Source organism: Abramis brama (genome assembly GCF_963993115.1).
Source record: "Abramis brama genome assembly, chromosome: 12".
Classification (NCBI taxonomy): Eukaryota; Metazoa; Chordata; class Actinopteri; order Cypriniformes; family Leuciscidae; genus Abramis; species Abramis brama.
The window spans coordinates 13,695,503-13,720,202 of record NC_139974.1 but is presented as its reverse complement, the minus strand read 5'-3'; the positions used below and the strand labels follow the sequence as shown (position 1 = coordinate 13,720,202).

General features: G+C 37.9%; 1 protein-coding gene across 10 annotated transcripts in view; it reads right to left on the bottom strand.

Moving 5' to 3' along the window:
• pleca (plectin a) overlaps positions 1–24,700 on the bottom strand; it is a 112,940-nt gene that overhangs the window by 65,530 nt on the left and 22,710 nt on the right. For 2 of the 10 annotated variants that reach the window (XM_084131875.1, XM_084131877.1), the window contains exon 1: positions 11,658–11,849. The exons of 7 other annotated variants lie outside the window; for them this stretch is intronic. In XM_084131875.1, the coding sequence (XP_083988001.1) occupies positions 11,658–11,703 (46 nt within the window). In that variant the 5' untranslated portion in view covers positions 11,704–11,849. Of the gene's footprint in view, positions 1–11,657; positions 11,931–24,700 lie in introns of those variants that run through there. One more of the 10 variants, XM_084131879.1, reaches the window with a different exon arrangement.

Genomic DNA, 24,700 nt, shown 5'->3' with positions numbered 1-24,700 from the left:
ATTACTCTGATATCAGGTGAGTTTTATATAATCGTGACATGAAGAGATCGTAGTGTCCAGGTAGTGGTAGATATAGATCCAGGTCCCTAAAGACCCGAATATGTGATAATGATTGGCTAAATATTAGTGCATTTAAGGGTTAATTGAACTTTAAATTCAAATTGTAATTCTGAATCAAGTTTGCTCAGGAATTTAAAAGACATTCTTAATACATTTCTGAAAGCATCACAACGGCATTTAGAACTATTTTCACAATATATCACAGCTTCTCATACTTTATTGATTAATTAAACCTGCTAAAATTAGTTTCAGTCTGAACTATTAAGGCTTCCATTAGGCTTCCCATTAGTTCAAAATTAACTTATCTAGAAGAGTGTGATGACGGTGATGGGAACCTAATATAATCTAAGCATGGGCAGGAAGAGACCCATGGCAACAGGGGAGGATGCAGGAAGGTACAGCGAATGACTAATCAGCCCAATACCCTCATGAGATGAGTCTCGAATGTGAGCGAGTGAGTCATCGATCTGAGCTCCTGCTGGGTGTGGTCCATAACCATTGACTGTTGCCACAGCAACCTAAAATGACCCATACAGACAATGAGTAATAACTGTCCAAAACAGCAGTCATGGCTAAATGAGGCATGACCACTAGCAAACAAAACCGCACATATTAAGCTAGACTTCTTCCTGGAACATTTCCTGTCGCAAGAAAAGACGTAAAACATTTCATCTGAATACAAAACAGAATAGAAAATGCTGAATAATGTTTGCTGGATCTAAATAATGCAAGCTTCAAAGCTTATTTATGAGGAAATTCTCCTATTGGCAAGCTGATGGAGTAATTATGGTTTGGAAACATTTCTGTCTGATTGCATTTTTAGATTTTCCAGCAAACTAATTGAAATATTATTTCAATTAGTGGCATTGCTGAGTCATATCATTTAATATATCATTTAGCTATTACTGAACATAAGCACAAGCATTCAATTCTGATCTGATTCTGACACAAACAAAAATAACAATTTTATTTATACAAACCCCTAATCTTAAAGGGATAGTTCACCCAAAAATGACAATACTGTCATCATTTTATCAAACTCAAGCTGTTCCAAACCTGTATGAATTTCTTTCTTCTGCTAAAAAAATACTATGGATCAATGGGGCCCACCAACTGTTGGTTAAACATAATCTTCAAAATATCTTCTTTTGTGTTCAGCAGAAGAAACAAATTCATACAGGTTTGTAACAACTTGAGGGTGAGTAAATGGTGACAGAATTGTCATTTTTGGGTCATTTTCAACTGTGCAATTCATCTTGTGCTGCAGACATGAAAGATACATCAAATCATACAGCTTCTGAAAAGAGGTACTTTTCAAAAGATCAGACTTTTGATGTTTGCAGAGCAAACCATAAAACATGCTAAAAAAGAATCCCATCGGGATAACATTAGAGGACTTTGGGATGGGCTTGTCTGCCCGGTAAGAAACCACCAAGCAACCATCAAACAATGCCCTAGCAACCACCCACAACATCCTAGCAACCACTCACAACACTGAGAGCTTTGCACAGGCCAAAAGTTGTATTATATTTTCTTCGGAAAACGTAAAAATGTGATTGTGAAAACGATGTTTCCTCAACCAATTACTTCTAATCTAGTTTGTACACCCCCTGCAGTTTATTTTTGGCGCTTAAACGGTTTGCTGTACATAGAAACTTCATCCTTGATATGAATATGGGGAAGTTCAGTCAGCAGCTCAACAGCTTTACAGGTTCCATGGCAATGTGAATAACTGTATTACGTTACTACATTACTCACGCTGGAGCCTTAGAGATATCTTTAAGAAAATACGATACCCCTGACACCAGAAACTTCAAGTAGCTCTGAATGAAACGATGCAAAATCCATAGAAACACAATATGTGCCCTCTGGCGGTAACAGGACTCAAGAAACATTAATAACGCACGGGCCTTTTGGTTACTTGGGTGTGGTTTTGGGGGAAATGCATCACCAAAAGGCCAATTTACTTCCCTAAACTTTACCACCATAACACCCTGGCAAACAGGAAACTTAGAAGCATATGATCAGATGTCAAAGCAACATGTAAAACCATGTGCGAACTTGCAATATACATGCAATATATTCAATCAGAAATAAAATATATATGACATATGTGACTCTCACAACTCTCACTTTTTAATCATCAAGATAAAATGCATTTTGCATACGTGCACAAGTGCATAAATTAGGCATAGGCGTAATAGTTAAAATTATGCTTGTTGAATCACAAAGAGGATCCTGGCTGAGTCAGATTGACTCCGCAGATGTGGTGAGGTCCTCAGCCACGCAATTTCATGAAGACTGCACTATTATGTGGTACCACGTTACCTTCCAGACCAGACTTGGCACTGTCACAGAGCCCTCGGCTTAGTAATTTAACTGCCAACTGAGCTGAATGTCAGTTATATAACAAAATAATGAAGAATTAAAAACATATGTCCAAGAGAAGTCTAACATTTCCAGCCAAAGTGTGCAAAGGCGCCACAGGAGATGTTTCTGAAAGAGATGTTTACTTATTTTCATTTTCTTTTTATGAAAAGAAGGCTTCAGACAGACTTATTGGTTGTCTTGTAAACGTGATTTCGTTTTTTTTATTGTCATATCCTGTCATACATTTTCATGGTACAATACCATTCAAAAGTTTGGGGTCAATACATTTTTTATTTAAGTAATACTTTTATTCAGCAATATTTATTAGGCTAAGTATTTCAATTGTTTAAAAGTGACAGAAATATTAATATTTAAAAAAAAATGCTTTTCTTTTTAACTTTCTATTTTTCAGAATCCTCAGAAAAATCACTTTTTCCACATTAATATGAAGCAGCACAACTGTTTTCAACATTGACAACAATAATAATTAATAAATAAAAAAATCTTGAGCCGCAAATCAGCAAATTAGAATGATTTCTGAAGGATTGTGTGATACTGAAGACTGGAGTAATGATGCTTTGATAAACATGAATAAATTACATTTCAAAATATATTAAAATAGAAAAAAAGTTATTTTAAAATTGTAATAACGTCACAATATTGCAACTTTTACTGTTTGTATCTAATAACTGCAGCCTTTGTGAGCATAAACAAAAAATCTTAAAGACCAACTTTTCAATGGTAGTGTATATTTTTACGTTTTTATTTAAGAATAATCATCCACTTCAGGCCTTCAAAAAAGGTAGGTACTTCAAAGAATACCAGAATACCAAGAATCCTATTTGTTGCTTTATAATCAGTAATGTTTTTAAGTCATGTGACTTTAAAAGGTTAAAGTGACCCATGTTTTTCTCTTAACACTCCTTTGAGAGGGCTGAACTAACATCACACCAGATGACCAGATGCTTGACATTTGATGCTAAACGTCTTGTCAAATGTCTTGGCTCCTGTTAAACATTCCCTTCCTTACCAGAGACAGACAAGCTTCACACACACCTACGGCTTGAAGAGGAACAGCAACTTACCTGAAAAACAAGAAAAGGGAGAAAACATTAGCAACATTCATGGTTTACAGATTTGCAGCCTCAGAGGCTAAACGCTCCCACCCTCAAAATAGTTCTTAGGTGTTAGCTTGAGTGCTGACGTAGTAACTGACGCCTGTTTTTATGGGAAAAGTTGTTAAAGACATCAGACAGGACCTAGCTCCGCCAATGTGCTAGCCATTAAAAACAGGCAAGGAAGAGAATGTAGCTGAAACAAAAGAAAATAAAGCTCAGGAAACAGCAGGCATGGCACTAAAGGTTCCCTTGCAGGATGGTGGTTCACTTTACAACATTAACCCTCGATTAGACACAATAAACCCCCTACTGAGCCACAGCTGCACCCTAGTAGTGTACATCAGATGCAGGAGCTCCATGTTATTATCTTTGCGAGAGCACCACCTACTGGACACTGCAGGTATGAAATCACAATGTTTCTGTAGTTGCAGTCATCTAAACCCGAAAACAACTTCTGAAGCAAGTTGAAAATATCTTTCCGGTATGGACCAGGATCAGCAAAAGTCATCGTTTACAGCCCTTTATAGCCTACAAAACACTTTAATACTGTGGAGAATGCTGACAAAGGCCTCCATCACGAGGCTGCCTCTCCAAACACTCCGTTTCATCAGTAACGGTGCTTATAAATGTAGTTTTATTGCAACTGGCTGAGGTTTAAATAAGAGATGGGATGCATTAGAGGAAGAGTTTAATTATAGGCACAATTATCTGGTATGAGTGAAGAGCAAAGAAAATATTTGATTAATCAGTTATTAGCTGTAAATGAAGACTTGACTGTGGCAACATACAGGCAGTGTTGGATCAACAGACTTAAAATGAATCATTCCTCCAAAAATCATTTTTATTTATCCTTGCACATTTCAAATTTATATGACTTACTTTCTCCTGCGGAACGTGAAAGATATTTTTAATACATTTACAATGAACGGGAAGTGGATCTTTAAAAAAAGGACACAAAAGCACCATGAATATACGTGTACTAAATTCGAAGCATTCTGAATTTACTTCTGAATCTGATAGCGGTGTCTGATGAATAGAATAAAATTTAAGATGGGATTTACTTAAAAGCTTCTCCTCCATTGGACTGTTAACTGCTGTGTTCACTGATTTAGTGAGTTGAACTCAAGAACTTGATCAATCACCACCATTCATAAACAAATTATACAAAATTATTAGATTGAATAAAATATATAGATTGAATGATTCATCAAACAGATTCTGTTTCACAGAAGAAATAAAGTAATTTGAGTTTGGAAAAAGGCGATGGTCAGACAGAATTTTCATTTTTGGGTGAACTATTCCTTCAATAAAACCCTACAAAATATTTCAAGCATAATTTGTATTGAAAATAATCATTTTCCTGCATTAAGCAGGTAAATCACTAGAAATAAAGAGAATGTAACATGATTAAAGGAGAACTCCGGTCAATTTTAACATTGAGCTCATTTTTTTGTAAATTTGGAGTGCTGTCAATACAGAGAACAACGTCAAAAATCGGTGTTGCCTACACCATGTTATCCTCTTTTTAAAATTTGCACCCTGTTGACTTCAATGGGGCAAGTTTTATACCTGCTTTTAGCCTCTTAACATCCTTGATGTGTCATTACAAGTGCACAGCCATGTGAGTGATTCCTTCAGAGTGAACACGGGTGAATCTGACTGCAGTAGATGTGAAAGATATGAATAAAAATGATGTTATTTCAGCCAGCGCACATACCTGTATTTACTTCCTGTTTTCGGTCGAAGTCCATAGTAATCGATTGTCGAGTTCACACGCATAGGTTTAGTTACCTATGATCACGCGCGTGAACTCGACAATCGATTACTATGGACTTCGACCAAAAACAGGATGTAAATACAGGTATGTGCGCATCATTTTTATTCATATCTTTCACATCTACTGCAGTCAGATTCACCCGTGTTCACTCTGAAGGAATCACTCACATTGGCTGTGCAAAAAAAATTAGCTCAATGTTAAAATTGACCGGAGTTCTCCTTTAAGGGAGTGTCTAAATGGCAATGAAGTTTTTCCTTTGTTTTTAAAGTTTCGCGTATAGGCGACAACATTGTCAAAACAATCCCTGTTCACACAGATTAGCTAAAAACGCTGTAAAAAAAATAAATCGCAAAAAATAATACTGAGGAGAATACTGACATGCGCATGCCAGGCCAGTAGATGGCGATGTCATTTTGTTGTTTTGATTGTCAAGTACTTGCGCGTGCTATAGACTGTACACGTAATACGCGTGTGCTTGACGACACGGTTTTGTGTAGTTTATACAGAGATGATAACGGTATCGTTTTCAAAAACTTGTACTTTGAAACCGGTTTTCAAAAGTTTACGTTTTCAGGCCCCCAAAACAACGTTGTCGAGTAAATGAGTGGCCAAAACGCATAAAGTTTTTATGAAGTCATCTAAAGATTATAAATATATTTGACATCAGAATACTTTAACATGTCAATTCTGGCCATTGTGTACTAATTACACTTATCTGATGTTACAATTTCATGTTCACTAAACTAAACAAACTGCACAGTGCCTGAGATGTGGCACAGCAGGGTGGGGTCTCAGAGAATAGAATAGACTAGAATGGCTGATGACATTATTATTTATTCCACCAACTCCTCTACTTCAGCCTCCACTAGTTTCTCTGATTTCTGTGTAGTCCATAAGCTATATAAGCTCTCTACGGTATTTCTCCTTCCTAAAGCAGAATAAAAGGCAGACTAAGGCCAGCTGCAGAATAAATCAATATTTACACTGCCTGATCAGGGTTGGATCTTTCCACATTAAATTACACGCCCATCAGGCACAAAATTATCAGTACCAATAGCATTTAGCTATTGTTCTTGTTAATTAATGAAAAAAGGGAATGTGCTAATCCTCCATTTGCATATTTTACACTTCCCAACAAATAAGTGTTAAGACACACCAGGACTATACATCCATTTACAAATAACACATTTGGTAAGAAATAATATGTGAAAGTGAAGCAACAAAATAGCAAAGGAAAGAAAGTGAAAGAGCAACATCTAAACCTACACATTTTAGCAGTTCATTGTGTAGTAAAATAGTGGGGAAAATGGAGAAAATTCCTGAATGCCAGGCAGTTCTGATTGTCCTTGCATGGCCTGCCCTGTACACACACACACACCATCCTGAAACTATTATCTCCACACCCATGCGACAACAAAAAAGTGCATATATTTCAAGACAGAAAGAAACAAGAAAGCATTATTGTGTCTGACAGATTAAAGTAAAAGTGCTTTGATTTTCATGTTTGTACGCATGTAATGGGCAAATGGGAAAATGGGCAGAGAGCCAAAACACAATGTATAAATGCCATCCCTTACACAACCTTTCCCTGAAGACGCCTAGAAGAAGCCATCATTTACTATCTAAACTATTTCCCTGAAACACATCAATTCAACCTGTTAACTCTTTGTATAACTGACACAAGATCATTTGATCTCTAGGTTCAACAAGATTCCTGCATCAGGCATGTTGTCTCTATGGTGCAGTGGTAAAAGGAAACCATTTAACAGACATGAAAAGCTTTTCTGAAACAAAAGAGAAGGTAGAAAAGCCAAAAGCTCATTAAAAGGGAATCTGGGTCTGAATCCAGTGCAGTATTAAGCTGAGGCAAATCAGGGGGAAAACAGCAGCATTTGGCTGGTCACTGACTGGGCACAGCGAAAACAGCAATGCCTACAAATGCCTTCAACTGATATAAATACAAATCTCATTAGTCTTCAGTTAGCTACTTTGGACAAAAGCAATTTCAGATTTACAGTGAGGAAAATAAGTATTTGAACACCCTGCTATTTTGCAAGTTCTCCCACTTAGAAATCAAGGAGGGGTCTGAAATTGTCATCGTAGGTGCATGTCCACTGTGAGAGACATAATCTAAAAAAAAAACCCAGAAATCACAATGTATGATTTTTTAACTATTTATTTGTATGATACAGCTGCAAATAAGTATTTGAACACCTGAGAAAATCAATGTTAATATTTGGTACAGTAGCCTTTGTTTGCAATAACAGAGGTCAAACGTTTCCTGTAGTTTTTCACCAGGTTTGCACACACTGCAGGAGGGATTTTGGCCCACTCCTCCACACAGATCTTCTCTAGATCAGTCAGGTTTCTGGGCTGTCGCTGAGAAACACAGAGTTTGAGCTCCCTCCAAAGATTCTCTATTGGGTTTAGGTCTGGAGACTGGCTAGGCCACGCCAGATCCTTGATATGCTTCTTACAGAGCCACTCCTTGGTTATCCTGGCTGTGTGCTTCGGGTCATTGTCATGTTGGAAGACCCAGCCTCGACCCATCTTCAATGCTCCAACTGAGGGAAGGAGGTTGTTCCCCAAAATCTCGCAATACATGGCCCCGGTCATCCTCTCCTTAATACAGTGCAGTCGCCCTGTCCCATGTGCAGAAAAACACCCCCAAAGCATGATGCTACCACCCCCATGCTTCACAGTAGGGATGGTGTTCTTGGGATGGTACTCATCATTCTTCTTCCTCCAAACACGTTTAGTGGAATTATGACCAAAAAGTTCTATTTTGGTCTCATCTGATCACATGACTTTCTCCCATGACTCCTCTGGATCATCCAAATGGTCATTGGCAAACTTAAGACGGGCCTTGACATGTGCTGGTTTAAGCAGGGGAACCTTCCGTGCCATGCATGATTTCAAACCATGACGTCTTAGTGTATTACCAACAGTAACCTTGGAAACGGTGGTCCCAGCTCTTTTCAGGTCATTGACCAGCTCCTCCCGTGTAGTTCTGGGCTGATTTCTCACCTTTCTTAGGATCATTGAGACCCCACGAGGTGAGATCTTGCATGGAGCCCCAGTCCGAGGGAGATTGACAGTCATGTTTAGCTTCTTCCATTTTCTAATGATTGCTCCAACAGTGGACCTTTTTTCACCAAGCTGCTTGGCAATTTCCCCGTAGCCCTTTCCAGCCTTGTGGAGGTGTACAATTTTGTCTCTAGTGTCTTTGGACAGCTCTTTGGTCTTGGCCATGTTAGTAGTTGGATTCTTACTGATTGTATGGGGTGGACAGGTGTCTTTATGCAGCTAACGACCTCAAACAGGTGCATCTAATTTAGGATAATAAATGGAGTGGAGGTGGACATTTTAAAGGCAGACTAACAGGTCTTTGAGGGTCAGAATTCTAGCTGATAGACAGGTGTTCAAATACTTATTTGCAGCTGTATCATACAAATAAATAGTTAAAAAATCATATATTGTGATTTCTGGATTTTTTTTTTTTAGATTATGTCTCTCACAGTGGACATGCACCTACGATGACAATTTCAGACCCCTCCATGATTTCCAAGTGGGAGAACTTGCAAAATAGCAGGGTGTTCAAATACTTATTTTCCTCACTGTATATACTTACTGCCTTTTTACTGGCTCACAAATGATAAATATTTTAACTGCATGATTTTTTGTATATTAGTTAATATTTATTTACTGTATACATTACCATTTAAACGTTAAGGTTGGTAAGAAAGAAGTCCCGTTTGCTCACCAGGGCTTCATTTATTTGTTTAAAAATATATTAAAGAATATAAAGAAATATCTAAAAAAAGAAATTATAATTTATACCTGTGATGTCAAAGCTGAATTTTCAGCTTTATTACTCCAGTCTTTAGTGTCACATAGGCTAATCCTTCAGAAATCATTACAATATTCTGATTTGCTGATTTGCAAGAACCATTTATCATTAATATCAATGTTAAAAACAGATGTGCTGCTTAATATTTTTTGTGGAAACTGTGATACATTTTGATTAATTGTTGAATAGAACGTTCAGCAGCATTTACTTGGAATATAAATCTTTTGTAACATTATAAATGTCTTTACTGACACGTAGGATCAATTTCATTAATCCTTGCTGAATAAAAATATTAATTGCGTTCCAATAAAAATGTATGATAACACTTTAGTTTATGGTCCATTTCTTACTATTAATTAGTTGCTTATAAGCATGCATGGATATTGGCTATTTATTAGTACTTATAAAGCACATATAAATGCCTTATTCTGCATGACCATATTTTGCATCCCTTAATCCTACCCAATACCTAAAATACCTTACTAACTATTAATAAACTGTAATTAGGAGTTTGAGGCCAAAGTTGTAGTTAATGGTGAGAATTGTACCCTAATCTAAAAGGCAACCAAATTTACTGACCCTACATTTTGTTTAATTAGTATGTGTGTATCTATCAACCATAAATATATTCTCTTATAAAGCCATTATTTCTATGATCAAAATCTCTGGAGCTAAACTACAAGCATTCCCTCCAGCAGGCAGTAGCTTTCACTGCCATTGATATTCCTGACAGGTAGATCACACCCAACTCTGCTTTAAGGCTGCCAAGAGTGTGTCCAGCAGAAAGTGACCCCTCAATGAAGTGGGTAAGTAGGGGTAGAGGCCTGTCAGGAGTGTTTGATGGGAGAGAAGCCTTTGTCTACTCTGACAATTGGGAAAACATTCACTCTGGTCACAACAGTTGAATGGATACTTAGCAGCTCCATTGAAACACACTCAAGCTACCGTCAGTGATTCATCATAATAGACACATTTAGATCACAAATAACTCTGATTTGGACTGAATAACATTTTCAGACGAGTTTAAAGTAGGATAAGGAGATAAACTAAATAATGAAAAAGAATGTGAACTATCAAGCCACAAATAACAATAACTGGAGATGTTGATGTTTCCATAGTATTTCAAAACTTCCTACACAGTCAGTTTTTTTTTTAAAGTAAGCTCTAGAAATGTTTATTATGAACTCCCTTAACTTACTGACATCGGCTAGGTTAATATATTAGCACATGACAGCCCACATTTGCATGTCAACAACACATGTATAGTCACCAGAAATGTGGCTGGTCGCAGTGAGGGTGAAGTAGGTTCTATTATTCTATTATTTCTAAACACCAGAAGAACTACTTATATAAGAAAAATGTGGTTAAGCCAACCACTTATATGTGTAGAAGAGCAAGAGTCATAGTGCATAGTAGTTTGAATATGGAAAGAATAAATAAAATAAAATACAAAAAATAAAATAATAAAAATAAAAATGACCTTTTTTAAAACTTTTTTAAATCTGCAACTTACAAATAAAACCAGTAAAAATACTTATATGGACGTATTAATTACGTGTAATTGAGCTGAGAATCAAAAAAGTTTTTGCCATCTAGTTGACAGGTTTAGCATGGCTCTGGTATTGAGTTATGACTCAGCACATCTGCACTGTGAGTCAATATCTGCTCTAATCAATCAACTGAACTTTTACTAAACAAATGACAAACCACAAAAGGTGCTAATGTTTGGACTCACGTAGCATCTAAATTTAACAAGGACCACTTAACCAAGTGACAAAAAAAACATCCAATTCCTTTTAGCACCATGGCACAGAAACAATCACTAAAATCTGCTGCGTGCTCAAAAGCACATTTGCTCAATTAATCTCCAGGCATTTAGTGCTGGTCTATTTTCATGCTCCGATAGACAGACTCTTGGATATCTGCACTCAGCATTTTTCAGCCCAAGCCCAACCGGAGGAAGACCCGGGATGCTTTAGCTACAAAAATATCATCACATAATCAATTTTGATTGAAATAAGACATCTATCCAATGAAAACACTCAGAGCTGTGTGCTAAGACAGCAAACTTCCTGGTCCGCATGTCATTACACACGCCGTACACTACAGGCAGCTCTATAACGGGAACGGGGGTACCCAGGCCATGCACTGGCTGTTACCGTGGTGATGCGGCAGTCAGTGCACCCGAACATGCCGCATGGCTGGCGCAGAATCCTGCTGCTTCCCGGCACAGTTAAAAGGAAACATGCAGCCAAGCTCACAAACACAGGCAGAGTTCAAGCATGAGGGCTCCCGCACAAAAGACCAGGCCCTTCCCTTCATAAATAACACAGCAAAGTTGAGCCAGAGAGGACACAATGGAATTAAGAACTTTGCACACCATTCACGCCCTCCTTAAAATCCATTCCCGTCCTGTTAAACGGCTCAACTTGCGGCGCATTCCTCTAGGAATTGATCCGCATTGATCAAGAGAGGTGGGTACCTTTGAGAGAGGTGATCTCATGTTGGATGGAGCGGGCTGTGTCCATGTCACTGGATTCTGTCACGCTTGTTTCCTGGGAGCGTGTGTGTGCGTGTGTGTGCGCGTGCACTGCGCAAGGTCAGTCCAGTAAGATTTCACCAGCTGCAAGACTTCAGGATTTAGTTGTGTTCTTCTCTCGGCTAAGTCTGCAGTGCTGCTTGCTGACCGTGTGGTTTCTCTGTTTTGATCCTCTCTCTCTCGCTCAACCACTCACTCTTTCTCTCACACTTGCTCATTCCCTGTTCGCAGGGAAACTGTGAAGTGAAAAAGTACCCCTCCCTCACTTCTTCCTCCTTCTCTGTCTTTCCTCCAGCCCAGCCCATCCCATCCCCCATGGGTCCCACGGGGTGCCTGAGCCAATCAAAATGCGGGTTAAGTAGAAATGGTGCCCACTTATTGGATGTTTGAAGGTGGGAGACAGATGCAGATAGTATAAACTAAAAGAGAGAAAGATGTAAAGAAGTGAAATGCAAAAGAATGAGTAAAAGACAAGGACAGAAATGGCACAAGAACGCGAAACTGAGAGAAATGCACTCTGGGACCTTGGTCGCCTCTCTCTTTCCCTGTAATTTGTCAAACCACTGTATTTTTTTTTTAGCTCTTAACATGATGACTCCAAATGCTATCCATAAAAACTATTTACAACCTGTCAGTTTTTAGCTAAATGCACCCACAGATTCTCATTTATGACTCCATCTGAATCTCTAATTCATCATGACAGCATCAGTGTCTAATGAAAACATGCCAAAACTGCACAAAATGCACTACCAAAAAACTGCTCTTGTGATCTGGACTTGGCTTCATATTTTGTAACAATTTCCAGGGTAAAATAAAAAATGATTCATTGAATATATAAATAGATCCCTTATACATATAGGCCCTCAAAAATGTGATTCATTTCAGACAACAATAATAATAATATCCAGATAATAAATGGAGCAATTCCAATAGGGTCCTCGCACCATTGGTGCTCGGGCCCCTAACAAGACAAAACTAGACAAAAAACAAAGCAAAGCAAAGGGAAGCAAAAAAATAAATATAAAGTGTGGAAATGTAATACAATGTAAATTCAAAAAATACTTGTGTGTTGTTACTGGCTCGTGAAAGCCAGTGAAAACGAGATTATGTGAATGATTAAATCATTGATTAGGCTACCTGATCAGTCACCATCTATTACCCATTTCTATGATGCGTGAAAAGCTTGTAAAGCTATTTAAACGTGAGAATGACAGCTCATTAATATATGAGCTGACAGAATTGTGGCAGATGTTTTTTGAATAGCTTCTCGTGTGTTTATGTAAGTGTGTAAGCTCAAAAATAAGGTGTGATATTAAAAACAAAGCTGACATGTAAACAAACAGTTGAGACACACACAGATGAGCTAAGATCTAAAGCTGAGAGTGTCTAAGCTTTTCACATTAGATGATATGGCAATGATAATCAACAACAACAAAATCTCATTACATACCATATTCTTTCAAAGTGAATGAATAAAGTAATGGAAAAGCATAACAAACATAATTCAGCACAGTTATAGTACAGTGACTCAGCAAAGAAAGGCACAGTATTTGCTGCAATTAATGCTTCTGCAAGGAAAAGTCTACTTGACAGCTATGCAGCAAAAAAGATAAACTCACACTAAACAATTATTGACGACATCAGTGCACCTAATCTTCTTTTTTTGCCAAAGCATTATTTGATTTTGTCATCAGACTCTATTGTTGTAATAACTGATGTGTGTGCACAATCAAAGCCAGAACACGGGCTCTAAACACACAAAAAGAGAAAAGCCCCAATACAGACTAGATGACACAGCATTTTGAGATCAGCCAAGCTGGCCTACTGCTGAAATTCCTGTGATTAGCAGCTCTCGCTCTCTCTCTCTCTCTCTCTCTCTCACTCTCTCTCTGACTGCTATTCTATTTCTGTTTTTTTTTTTTCCCCAGTGACCCTTTTTTATTCTACCTCTACAAGTCTGTCATAGCCACAAGGCAGAGCACAAAGTAAAGTTCAAGGGGTTCAAGCTTGTGATATTTAAATATCGGAGTGTCTATTTACACCAAGTGTGCCGCAGAAGTCCTGAAATGTGAAGCCAAAACGTTTTGATCGCCCCCAGGTGGCTGGATGCAGTATGGTTCATAAACCCCACCCTCTCATTGTAATCGAACGGGACGTGACAAACTAAACAATCAAATTACACTTCAAATAAATTTTTTCCAAAGATGGTTTCTGTCATTTTAGGTAGTTTTCATCACGCTGATGTAAGTTCACGTGTTCGTTTTTTTTAAAAAGTTTGGTTTTAATTAGTTATTTAAATGCTATAAAAAAGGGGATGTGATGTCATGATTGACGGCTGTGATTCTTGACAGCTTCTCTGAGTGAAGTAGTCACTGAGGCACCGACTTTTTTCGGGATTTTCGGGAGGAGACTGGAGCTTCAACTTTAATTTCTACATTTCCATAACTGTTTATTTCGACATAATGAGTTGTTCTGCAGTAAACCGTACTAACTGATTCTGCGGGAGTGTGGGCGGGGTCTTGATAGCGCGGCTCCATTTTATGCTCATACTGTGTGGACTCAGGTTCTAAGATGTCAGCACCATATTTGGACATTGGCGGCTTCACTTTTCTACAATGGTAGAGAGTGAAGGTAGAGAGTGTTTTTTTTAAAAATAATTTACATAAAGTGCAAATAGTGCCCGCCTTGTTGGCAGAGGCTATTTACACTAACTTCGCCCAATAACATCTAGTTCGGCAACAAAATTACGAAAGACGTAAGATTGCCAACAGTAGCAATAGTGCTTTTTTTTTGCTGAACTTGTTCTATTCCATTTTTACATCACATATCAGATCTGAAAGGCATTTTTTTTCAATAATAATTAAGAAAATATTTGAAAAGTAGAAATAAAGTGTCTAAGGTGTGTTTAATAATCAAGTGTTTATCAGTTAGGGGTAGGCGTAGGGAGGCCATTATTGCCCAATAAGGCGGAATCCATTTAATAATTTTAACAAACATAATAATTTACACTCTGTTATGTAGAACAACATTGAGGTGCAAACTGTAACTGCCACTATTTATAAGTATAACATCTAACTACTATTTACACTTATTGCAAAGACAATACTGCTATTTTTACATAGTGTAAATATAATCTATCGCTATTTTCACTTAGTGTAAACAGCATATCGCTAAGAAAATATGCTATTTTAACTTAGTGTAAATAGCCGCTTCCTTTAAATATTTCTTATAAGATTTGGCATTAAAGGAAAAGTTCACCCAAAAATCGTTATTTACTTTTTTTACCCGCAATGTTAGAGGCTTTGCAAACAGGTCGCGTATACAATGTTCATCCAATCAATCAGACTGACACTGCAAATATGCAAATAAGAATTTTAACCCTGAGTTTACAAATGTACAGTAGGAAAAATATGAATACCAAGGATTATTTGTTAAGCCTGGGTAAATTATGAGCAGTGTAAAACATGAAGCAATATAACCCTGCATTCCATTTACCCAGGGTTTGTTGACTATGTCAAGTGTGAAAAGCCCAAGATTTTTCTTTAAAGATATTTATATTCTAATGATCTCTGTTTTGGCCAACCTTTGTAAACTAAGTAGTACTCTGTTGCTGTAAAAAGTGTTTTTGTTAACATGCCAGTGTTTCAACAGACAATAAATTTTTGCAGCTGAATAGTCTAGATGAACATTATTAAAGCATATCTAGGAACTATGAATGTGTTCAGGAAATGTATAATGGCATATTATACAGTGAGGAAAATAAGTATTTGAACACCCTGCTATTTTGCAAGTTCTCCCACTTGGAAATCATGGAGGGGTCTGAAATTGTCATCGTAGGTGCATGTCCACTGTGAGAGACATAATCTAAAAAAAAAAATCCAGAAATCACAATGTATGATTTTTTAACTATTTATTTGTATGATACAGCTGCAAATAAGTATTTGAACACCTGAGAAAATCAATGTTAATATTTGGTACAGTAGCCTTTGTTTGCAATTACAGAGGTCAAACGTTTCCTGTAGTTTTTCACCAGGTTTGCACACACTGCAGGAGGGATTTTGGCCCACTCCTCCACACAGATCTTCTCTAGATCAGTCAGGTTTCTGGGCTGTCGCTGAGAAACACGGAGTTTGAGCTCCCTCCAAAGATTCTCTATTGGGTTTAGGTCTGGAGACTGGCTAGGCCACGCCAGAACCTTGATATGCTTCTTACAGAGCCACTCCTTGGTTATCCTGGCTGTGTGCTTCGGGTCATTGTCATGTTGGAAGACCCAGCCTCGACCCATCTTCAATGCTCTAACTGAGGGAAGGAGGTTGTTCCCCAAAATCTCGCAATACATGGCCCCGGTCATCCTCTCCTTAATACAGTGCAGTCGCCCTGTCCCATGTGCAGAAAAACACCCCCAAAGCATGATGCTACCACCCCCATGCTTCACAGTAGGGATGGTGTTCTTGGGATGGTACTCATCATTCTTCTTCCTCCAAACACGTTTAGTGGAATTATGACCAAAAAGTTCTATTTTGGTCTCATCTGACCACATGACTTTCTCCCATGACTCCTCTGGATCATCTAAATGGTCATTGGCAAACTTAAGACGGGCCTTGACATGTGCTGGTTTAAGCAGGGGAACCTTCCGTGCCATGCATGATTTCAAACCATGACGTCTTAGTGTATTACCAACAGTAACCTTGGAAACGGTGGTCCCAGCTCTTTTCAGATCATTGACCAGCTCCTCCCGTGTAGTTCTGGGCTGATTTCTCACCTTTCTTAGGATCATTGAGACCCCACGAGGTGAGATCTTGCATGGAGCCCCAGTCCGAGGGAGATTGACAGTCATGTTTAGCTTCTTCCATTTTCTAATGATTGCTCCCACAGTGGAACTTTTTTCACTAAGCTGCTTGGCAATTTCCCCGTAGCCCTTTCCAGCCTTGTGGAGGTGTACAATTTTGTCTCTAGTGTCTTTGGACAGCTCTTTGGTCTTGGCCATGTTAGTAGTTGGATTCTTACTGATTGTATGGGGTGGACAGGTGTCTTTATGCAGCTAACGACCTCAAACAGGTGCATCTAATTTAGGATAATAAATGGAGTGGAGGTGGACATTTTAAAGGCAGACTAACAGGTCTTTGAGGGTCAGAATTCTAGCTGATAGACAGGTGTTCAAATACTTATTTGCAGCTGTATCATACAAATAAATAGTTAAAAAATCATATATTGTGATTTCTGGATTTTTTTTTTTTTAGATTATGTCTCTCACAGTGGACATGCACCTACGATGACAATTTCAGACCCCTCCATGATTTCCAAGTGGGAGTACTTGCAAAATAGCAGGGTGTTCAAATACTTATTTTCCTCACTGTATATATATTTATATAAAATATAAATGACACTTCAGCTCAGTTATGCCAAAAAATAATAGTTTCCTTCTGAATTTCAGTCACTATCTAGAGCCATGGCCAGCTGCACTGCATTTGATCTGCTTTAATAGCTTAGTTTGCAGGAAGCGGAAAAAAACGAAAGAAAAAAAAACATATTTGCCAAATCTGTATTGAACTGCTGGGAAAGAAGCCATTGCTTTGTTCTGATAAATACTGCATTAGAGCAGGTTGTAAATAACTATTACATGGCTCTCTGAAATATGTGTTTTGATTGGTCAGTCACAAGATTGACCAGTCACTTTTTTTCTTCTTTTTTTTTACTGCAATCCATGGCAACATATCAGAGCTTCTTCCAGTGTCTTTTACATCACTCCACAGTCCATACCAATGAAAGATAGAAAGCTAATCACAGCCCATCTTGAGACTCAAAAGGCTACTGTCAGTCAAAGCAAGAAAACCAAAACATCCTTTGGTAGAACAAACTTGTTAGAGATACAAAGAGCTGGATAAGAGAGAATTTTAAATGTTAGCTGGTCTACTGCTGAATTTTTCTTAGTGGAATCTAAAAGTAAGCTATTAAAATTATTTCAACTGAAATGTCATGTCCATGTGGAACTAAAGTTTGGGGTCTGTAAGATTTTTTAAAACATAAAAAAAAAAAACCCACACAATCTTGCATTTATAAAACATGATAAAACAGTAATATTGTGAAATTATAGTACAACTTAAAATGTCTTCATTACTTCAGTGTTAGCTGATCTTTCAGAAATCATTCTAATATGCTGAGAATATATTGTGGTACAGCATTACCAAATACTGGACAGGTAGATTTTTTTCCTACTAAGTGTGTTGGCTCTGATCACAAAAACACTCTGACCTGTCTCTTACTTTTTGTCACCTCACAAAAGCTTGTAGAATTCGGCAACTTGCACGGACTTGTTTACTCTTTCACATGTAGATCACTCATCCTGTCTCTCTGTGACCCATCAGCCCACCTCACACAGTGCAATGGCGTTGCAGGAGACTGTTAAGACGGTCCCCATAGATACATGTCAGATAGCAAACTGTCAACAAACACAAGTTCGACATCTTTTCAACTCGCTCCTCTCTCCTCGTACAGTAGCCAGTGTAGTGTGACAGTGTGAAGTTCTGTGATTCTATCTATGAAACCCCTGTAGAGAGTAAAGCAAAACAAAAGGATACTTGAGAGACCTTGATTTTGAGCTTCTCTTCTGGCGCACAGAATCAAGGTCGACAGTTTAATGAGGGACCTTGACGAATCTGATAACTAGCAGGCTGTTTATCTATCAGAGGGAAATCCTTTTTGTTATGTTGGGGAAAATTTCTGAAGATGTTGACCCTAGTGCATGTGATGATAACGATGTCTCGTTGAGTAACGTTTATAAGTTATTGAGCCATCAGTCAAGACGGATAAACACATAAGCCAAACACTCAATTAAAGCTCATCTGTCAACTTTCACTGGTTAATTATGTGCTGACAGATGACAAATACCAGCACAACGCCTTCCAAGAATCCCATCAAACTTCTGTTTAACCTTTCATGAAACTCACCACAAGATTTCATCTAATTTGTAAGTCATTCAAGTTTTGGCTCAGACAAAAATGTGAGTTTTTTTGCGATTCATATATCTTGTGTAATATATATAAAGTCCTTTATACTAGATATACTGGATACTACTCAGTGGGCGAACACTATCATTTGGTTATTTATTGTCCTAAAGCCCAATTAGGTATATTTTATTTTACATACAAACATTTTATTTTTGTTCACTTTTTTTTCCTTTACAAAAAAGAAAACTTGCAACAACCTGGAAAATCAACAGCTACTGTATAATGTGAGAAATTCATAAAAAAAAAAAAAAAAAGGCATACAATACAAAACATTAGTGACTGGTTTGTAGCATTCTTTGTGATGCTTTCCAGACAGCAGTGATTTCTGCAAATTTCACAAAACCTAAAAAATAAAATACTAATAAACAAATACAATTTTGGATAGATGGATGGATGGATGGATGGCAAACAGAAAATATAATGTTTTTATTAAGTTACGTGTCAGTAATGCAGTCTCCAAAATTCCTGAACAATAGACCCAGTACCCTGGTGCCAACATGCCTTAATGAACGCACATGGCATTCATGGCAACTCGATACAGCATTCCTGCCATCAGGCTGGCCTAGCGTGCCACTGATCAAAGCTAAAACGATACAGTCTTGAGTGTACAAGCTTTGTTTGTTGTTAATGTTTGTAATACCTTAATGCCTAATTTTCCACATTTTGTAGTTTAGAGCTGGACGATATGATAAACTGATGTTTTATTGAGAGGGTCTAAAATACTTTCTGACACACTCACTTACTGGCATACAAACAGACTTTGCCATCACTTGCATACAGATCAACTTAGTCATGTTCCTTGGGTTTAGTCTAGACAATGCAAACAGGAAAACTACTATCTCTACTATATTCCAACAATGACTAAACATTCCATGACTCAACATAATTAAGTGACTAAGATGTTTCTACAGCTCCCAGGTTTCTTGGTTCCAATGTATGTGCAGCATTACCAGACGGATGGGGAGTTTGTTGCAGACATCCCTGGTATCCAAGTGACAGAAATTCCACACCAACTGAGCAAATTTTTAACTTACTGACAACCAAGTCACAGACAGATAGCACATTCATTCTTCCTTAAGTGCGAGCAATCAATCATGATCATCAATCATTAGCTGAAGTGATCAAAAACTGGCTTTCCCGTTCGTCTGGAAAAGGTGGAGAAAAGAGCTGGTATGCAGAACAAACAATCTCAAGTTTCCAAAACATGCAGATTAGAGCAAGACATGGCCGTTAGCACCAAAGACATTAAGCATTAGGTACTGCCTGTAGATGTGTGGGAAATCCTAAAGAGGTGAAGAAAAGTGCAGTAAACAATCTCTGGTGACCAATATCGGCTATGTGTGAAAGGTATTAAGAACATTTGCACATTTACATTTTTGTTCTTTCCAGCTGTTCCTATTCAACTTACTAGAAAACTAATGAAACATCCAAGAAACATATCATGTGTTGGTAAATTTGTGTTAAAGAGCGGGAGAAATTCAATAAGATATTTTATTTTTACATTCTGTCTGCATTGCTTTAGCAAATAAATTATTTAGTAAATAAATGATGCTAATCAAGTACCTTCACCAAAAACGCAATTTAAACATCCCAATTCTCCATCATCCACCTACATGAAACCCACAGCATAAAATATCTCTCTAAACCTCTTTCTTTCCAGCATTCTCTCCAAGAAACACGTTTTTCAACAGTGTATTAACAACATTCCCTTTCTATTTCCAGTTCGGAAAACCATGACTTCCATTACCTAAACTTTCCCTCTTTAAGACGTGGATAAAGGCCTCGGACAGGAAAACAGCTTTCACTGTATTTCGATATGCTCCTTTTCCAATTTTTCTTTTTCATTTTCCACTTTCAGTCGACAGTCAATGTTATGCTAAAGTGTGGCATATAATTACTTTTATGGGACTTTAGTTTACTGCAAAAAATGAAAATTCTGTTATCATTTAATCATGAGATTATGTTCATGTCGTACCAAACCTGTATGAATTTCTTTCTTCTATAGAACAAAATAGAACACGTTTTGAAGACTGTTTTAACTGCTTTCTCTCCATACTGTTGGTATGGTTGTTGTTGCACCACTACCTGTATTCGGTGTGACATAAATTTGCCTTCTAGTGTTCATCCCGGACAGCAGAGTCAGGGGTTTGTAATGTTCAATAAAGCAACTATTGATACTTTGCACGTGATGTCATTTGTACTGGCTGGTGGGCAAGAACTTAATTCTCTAGCAACGAAAACCAGTAAACTAATCAAGGATCTTGGCAGGACGTTGCCAGTTTTAATATACAAAAGTTGGTGTTTTGAGGTGTACACGACATGTCAGATAGTTGTTGTGCGATTGGATGCACTAACCGCGTTTGTTGCCCGCCAGATATCACATGACTGCAAAGTATCAATATCGACATTAACGTCCATTCTGTTAATAGTACAGGGCAGAGTGAAACGCAATGAAAGTCAGTGAGGTCCAAAAAAAGACTTGACCCCATTGACATTCATTGTATAGGCATTATTCAAACTATCTTTTTTGGTGTTTTGCAGACAAAATAATGTTTTTTAAGGTTTAGAATGGCATTAGGGTGAAAGAATATGAACTGAATTTTAATTCCCCTTTTCATTCACATTCATCCCTTTAAGTTAAAAAGCTCTGTTATAAAACTATGGATTCTTGAACAAAACTACTGAATGCATTAGGAAATTCCAATAAAGAATGTATGATATGCTGTTATTCTTTGTAAACAGTCTGCATTTTTATCATTCACATTCAAATAGGGTGACACCGTACCCCAGCCTGGGTTTTCTAAATATAAGGAGCTGACTTTCCCAAGATGATCCACGCATTTCACACGGGAACGCTTAATGACATCAATCATTATCACATTACAAAAAGTAATCCCTCAATTCCCATTGGCTATGCCATCATTTGGAGCTTCATTTGAGTCATGAGCTTTACTCATGGGTGTATTTTCTGTGCAAGTGGGTGTGTCTCAGGACAGTTCCAGGAAATCGTGTGTAACAAATACTGTATGGATACACATCAAATACTTTTAAACGTGTGACCAGCATTAGTTCAAATCCAAATCTACGTTATGAATAAGTGAACGTGCATACTCATGGATGCCTGTATGTTCATCACTATGAGTAGGCTTTTTAGAGGTACTATTTTAGAATGTAAGATCAGGTTGCATAAACCTGATCCTGGCTGAGGGAGTAGAGGGGTTAGAGCTGCTCCATATGTGGACGATCTAAAGGTAGCTCAAGATTAAAGCAAGGAAGTTATTCAGATCAGAAACACATGTTTGGCCAGTTACAAACACAGACAGACTTTGTCAATGCCACACCTCGTACTGTTTTCCTTGTTTCATGTGATTACCCGTCGTGATCATTTTTAATACACTGATAATCTTACATTATAAACTGAAATTTTAGGGTTTTGCTTTATTGATCCTCTTCCCAAACTAAAATAAAGAGTTGAAACTTCAGTGGCCCTAAAAAGTATTTGGACTCTCATTGACTTCATTAGTGATAATATAAAATCAGGTGGCATCTGTAAAAAAAAAAATAATGTTGTTAAGCATTTAATTGTTCTTACTCTTTTAGGGAATGCATGAAATTGATCAAAAGTGACAAAGACTTAGGGCCCTATTTTAACGATCTGAAACGCAAGTATCAAACGCGAAATGCAAGTAACTTTGTGGGCGGATCTCGGGTGCTGTTGCTATTATACCGGCGGGATAAATGACTAGATATATGCCTATTTTTTCACATCTTCATGGACACCACAATGATTTCCCTTGTGTGGTAATATTTTTCCTTGTAATTATGAATGGTTTGCAAAAATGGGAACTGCTGCCTGCGTTTGTGTAGATGAGAGAAGCAAAGTGTATGCGCGTTGTGCACACGCTACATTATGGCCAAGCATGCGCCCTTAAAATAGCATCTGAATAACGCGCCACTTTAGACTTTAGACTAGGTTTTTCCTGGTCTGTGGCGGAATTGTTTTCTGAAACTGCAAAATAGCATCAGGGATCGTTTGCGCCAGAACACGCCTCCTCTTTTCGCTGAACCGCCCCCCCGGGAGCGCAAGTTCATTCCCTAATTTAATTTCAATCCCTAACACCTAAGTCGGGTGCAAAATAGGAATGATACATGCGTCGGTGTACAAAGTCAATTGCGCTGGGTGCAAGATAGGGCCCTTTAAGTGACTTTAAATACACATTACTACAAAAAAATATTTTCATTTATTTCATATTTTGAACTATTCATATATTCAAAGAATCCTAAAAAATGTATAACAGTTGGATCACCAAAAAAATTAAACAGCAATAAATGTTTTCAATATTGACAACAATAAGAAATGTTTCTTGAGTATCAAATCAGCATATAATAATGATTTCTGATGGGTCATGTAACATTGAAGACTGGAGTAATGATGCTGAAAATTCATGATAAAGTGAAATAATATTTCACAATATTACAGTTTTTACTGCATTTTTTAACAAATAAATGCAGCCTTGGTGAGCATAAGAGACTGCTTTTAAATATATATATTTTAAAATCTTACCTGCCTAAATTTTTGAATCTATTGTTATATATATATTTTTTTAAATTGTTATATTAATAAACTCCCTAATTGAAATTGAACTCGTTTTTTAGGCCAAAACATTTTTTGTCACATACAGCAAACATCTCCTCACTATCTGCTAGCTGCCTGTCCCCTGAACACACTGTAAAAAAAACGCGACCTCTGTAGACAGCCCAGGCTCCACAAATGGCAAGAAAAACAAACTGGCCCAGCCTGGACCATGAAACATAACAAACAGATAACCAATAACCGACAAGAATGATTTGGGTGTGGGGGTTAGTGCGCATGCACATGAAGGGGGGTGTGGGGAGTGGAGGAGAGAGAAGCATGAAGAGGGAAGTAGGCTAGAGGAGAGATGTCCTAAACAACGACAACGACTAACGTTAAAAATTTATATTCTTGAGAATTTTGATATGGCCGACACACGACCAAAGAGACGACGTTCCGATGAACAAATAACAAAGAAGAGGGAAAAGGAAAAGGAACGCGCAAAGTCCCGAATTTACATCGGAAAAGCGTTCAAAAGGTGGCGAGAACTCTGCCAGCAGAAGGGCTTCCAATCCGACATTCAGGTGGCTCTGTTTTTGCTGGACAGGTGGGTAAATCCAGTTTGATTTTTCTAAATGGTTCATGACTGTTTCAGGAAGCACGGAAAGGAGGGGGAGGGGACGGGATGAGGAGGAGGGAGGGTCGAGCTAGCCTCTGTTTTGTTTGACAATACTTTGAACGTCAACAAGAAGTGACTTCACCCAACATCGCTTAGAGCACCTTTAAAGAAAAATATCAGTTGGTTTGATACTTTTTATTAATACAATGACATTCATATATTTAAGGTGTGGCTTAAAATACTTTTTGGGGCCACTGTATCTAATTGGTTTAAAATACACATAATACATACATGTACTTCGCTAATGTACTTCAGGAATTCCAAGAGGACCGAGTCATGGCTTTGCCATGGTGATGCCAGGAAAATACTCTTGGGGTCAAGGGTTAAATCATTCAGTGTGAGTGTGCATACCATCTCAAGATGTGGCCAAACCAAAGTTTAACAGCACATTGCATCTTTAAAAGCTACTCCTCCCTGAACACAGGGTCACCTCGGGTCAACAGCGGCCTTTAGACAGTTATCTAAGGGACCTTGTGTTTGGTTAAGGTTAGAGGACACACTCCGCTGATCAAACACAGGCTCTCTTACCAGGTTACCATTCAATCTCACAATCAGGAAGCTCAATAAGTATTCCATAGGGTCAAAGGTCAGATTCTAGTTCGGAGACAGATGTGGTTAAAGGGAGAAGAACGTGATGTCAAAGTCACGAAATCCGATCCTGCATCTGAAGAGGTCTGTGAATGCTTCATTTAAAAGTAATCTAAACATAGGACAGATTTCATTCCGG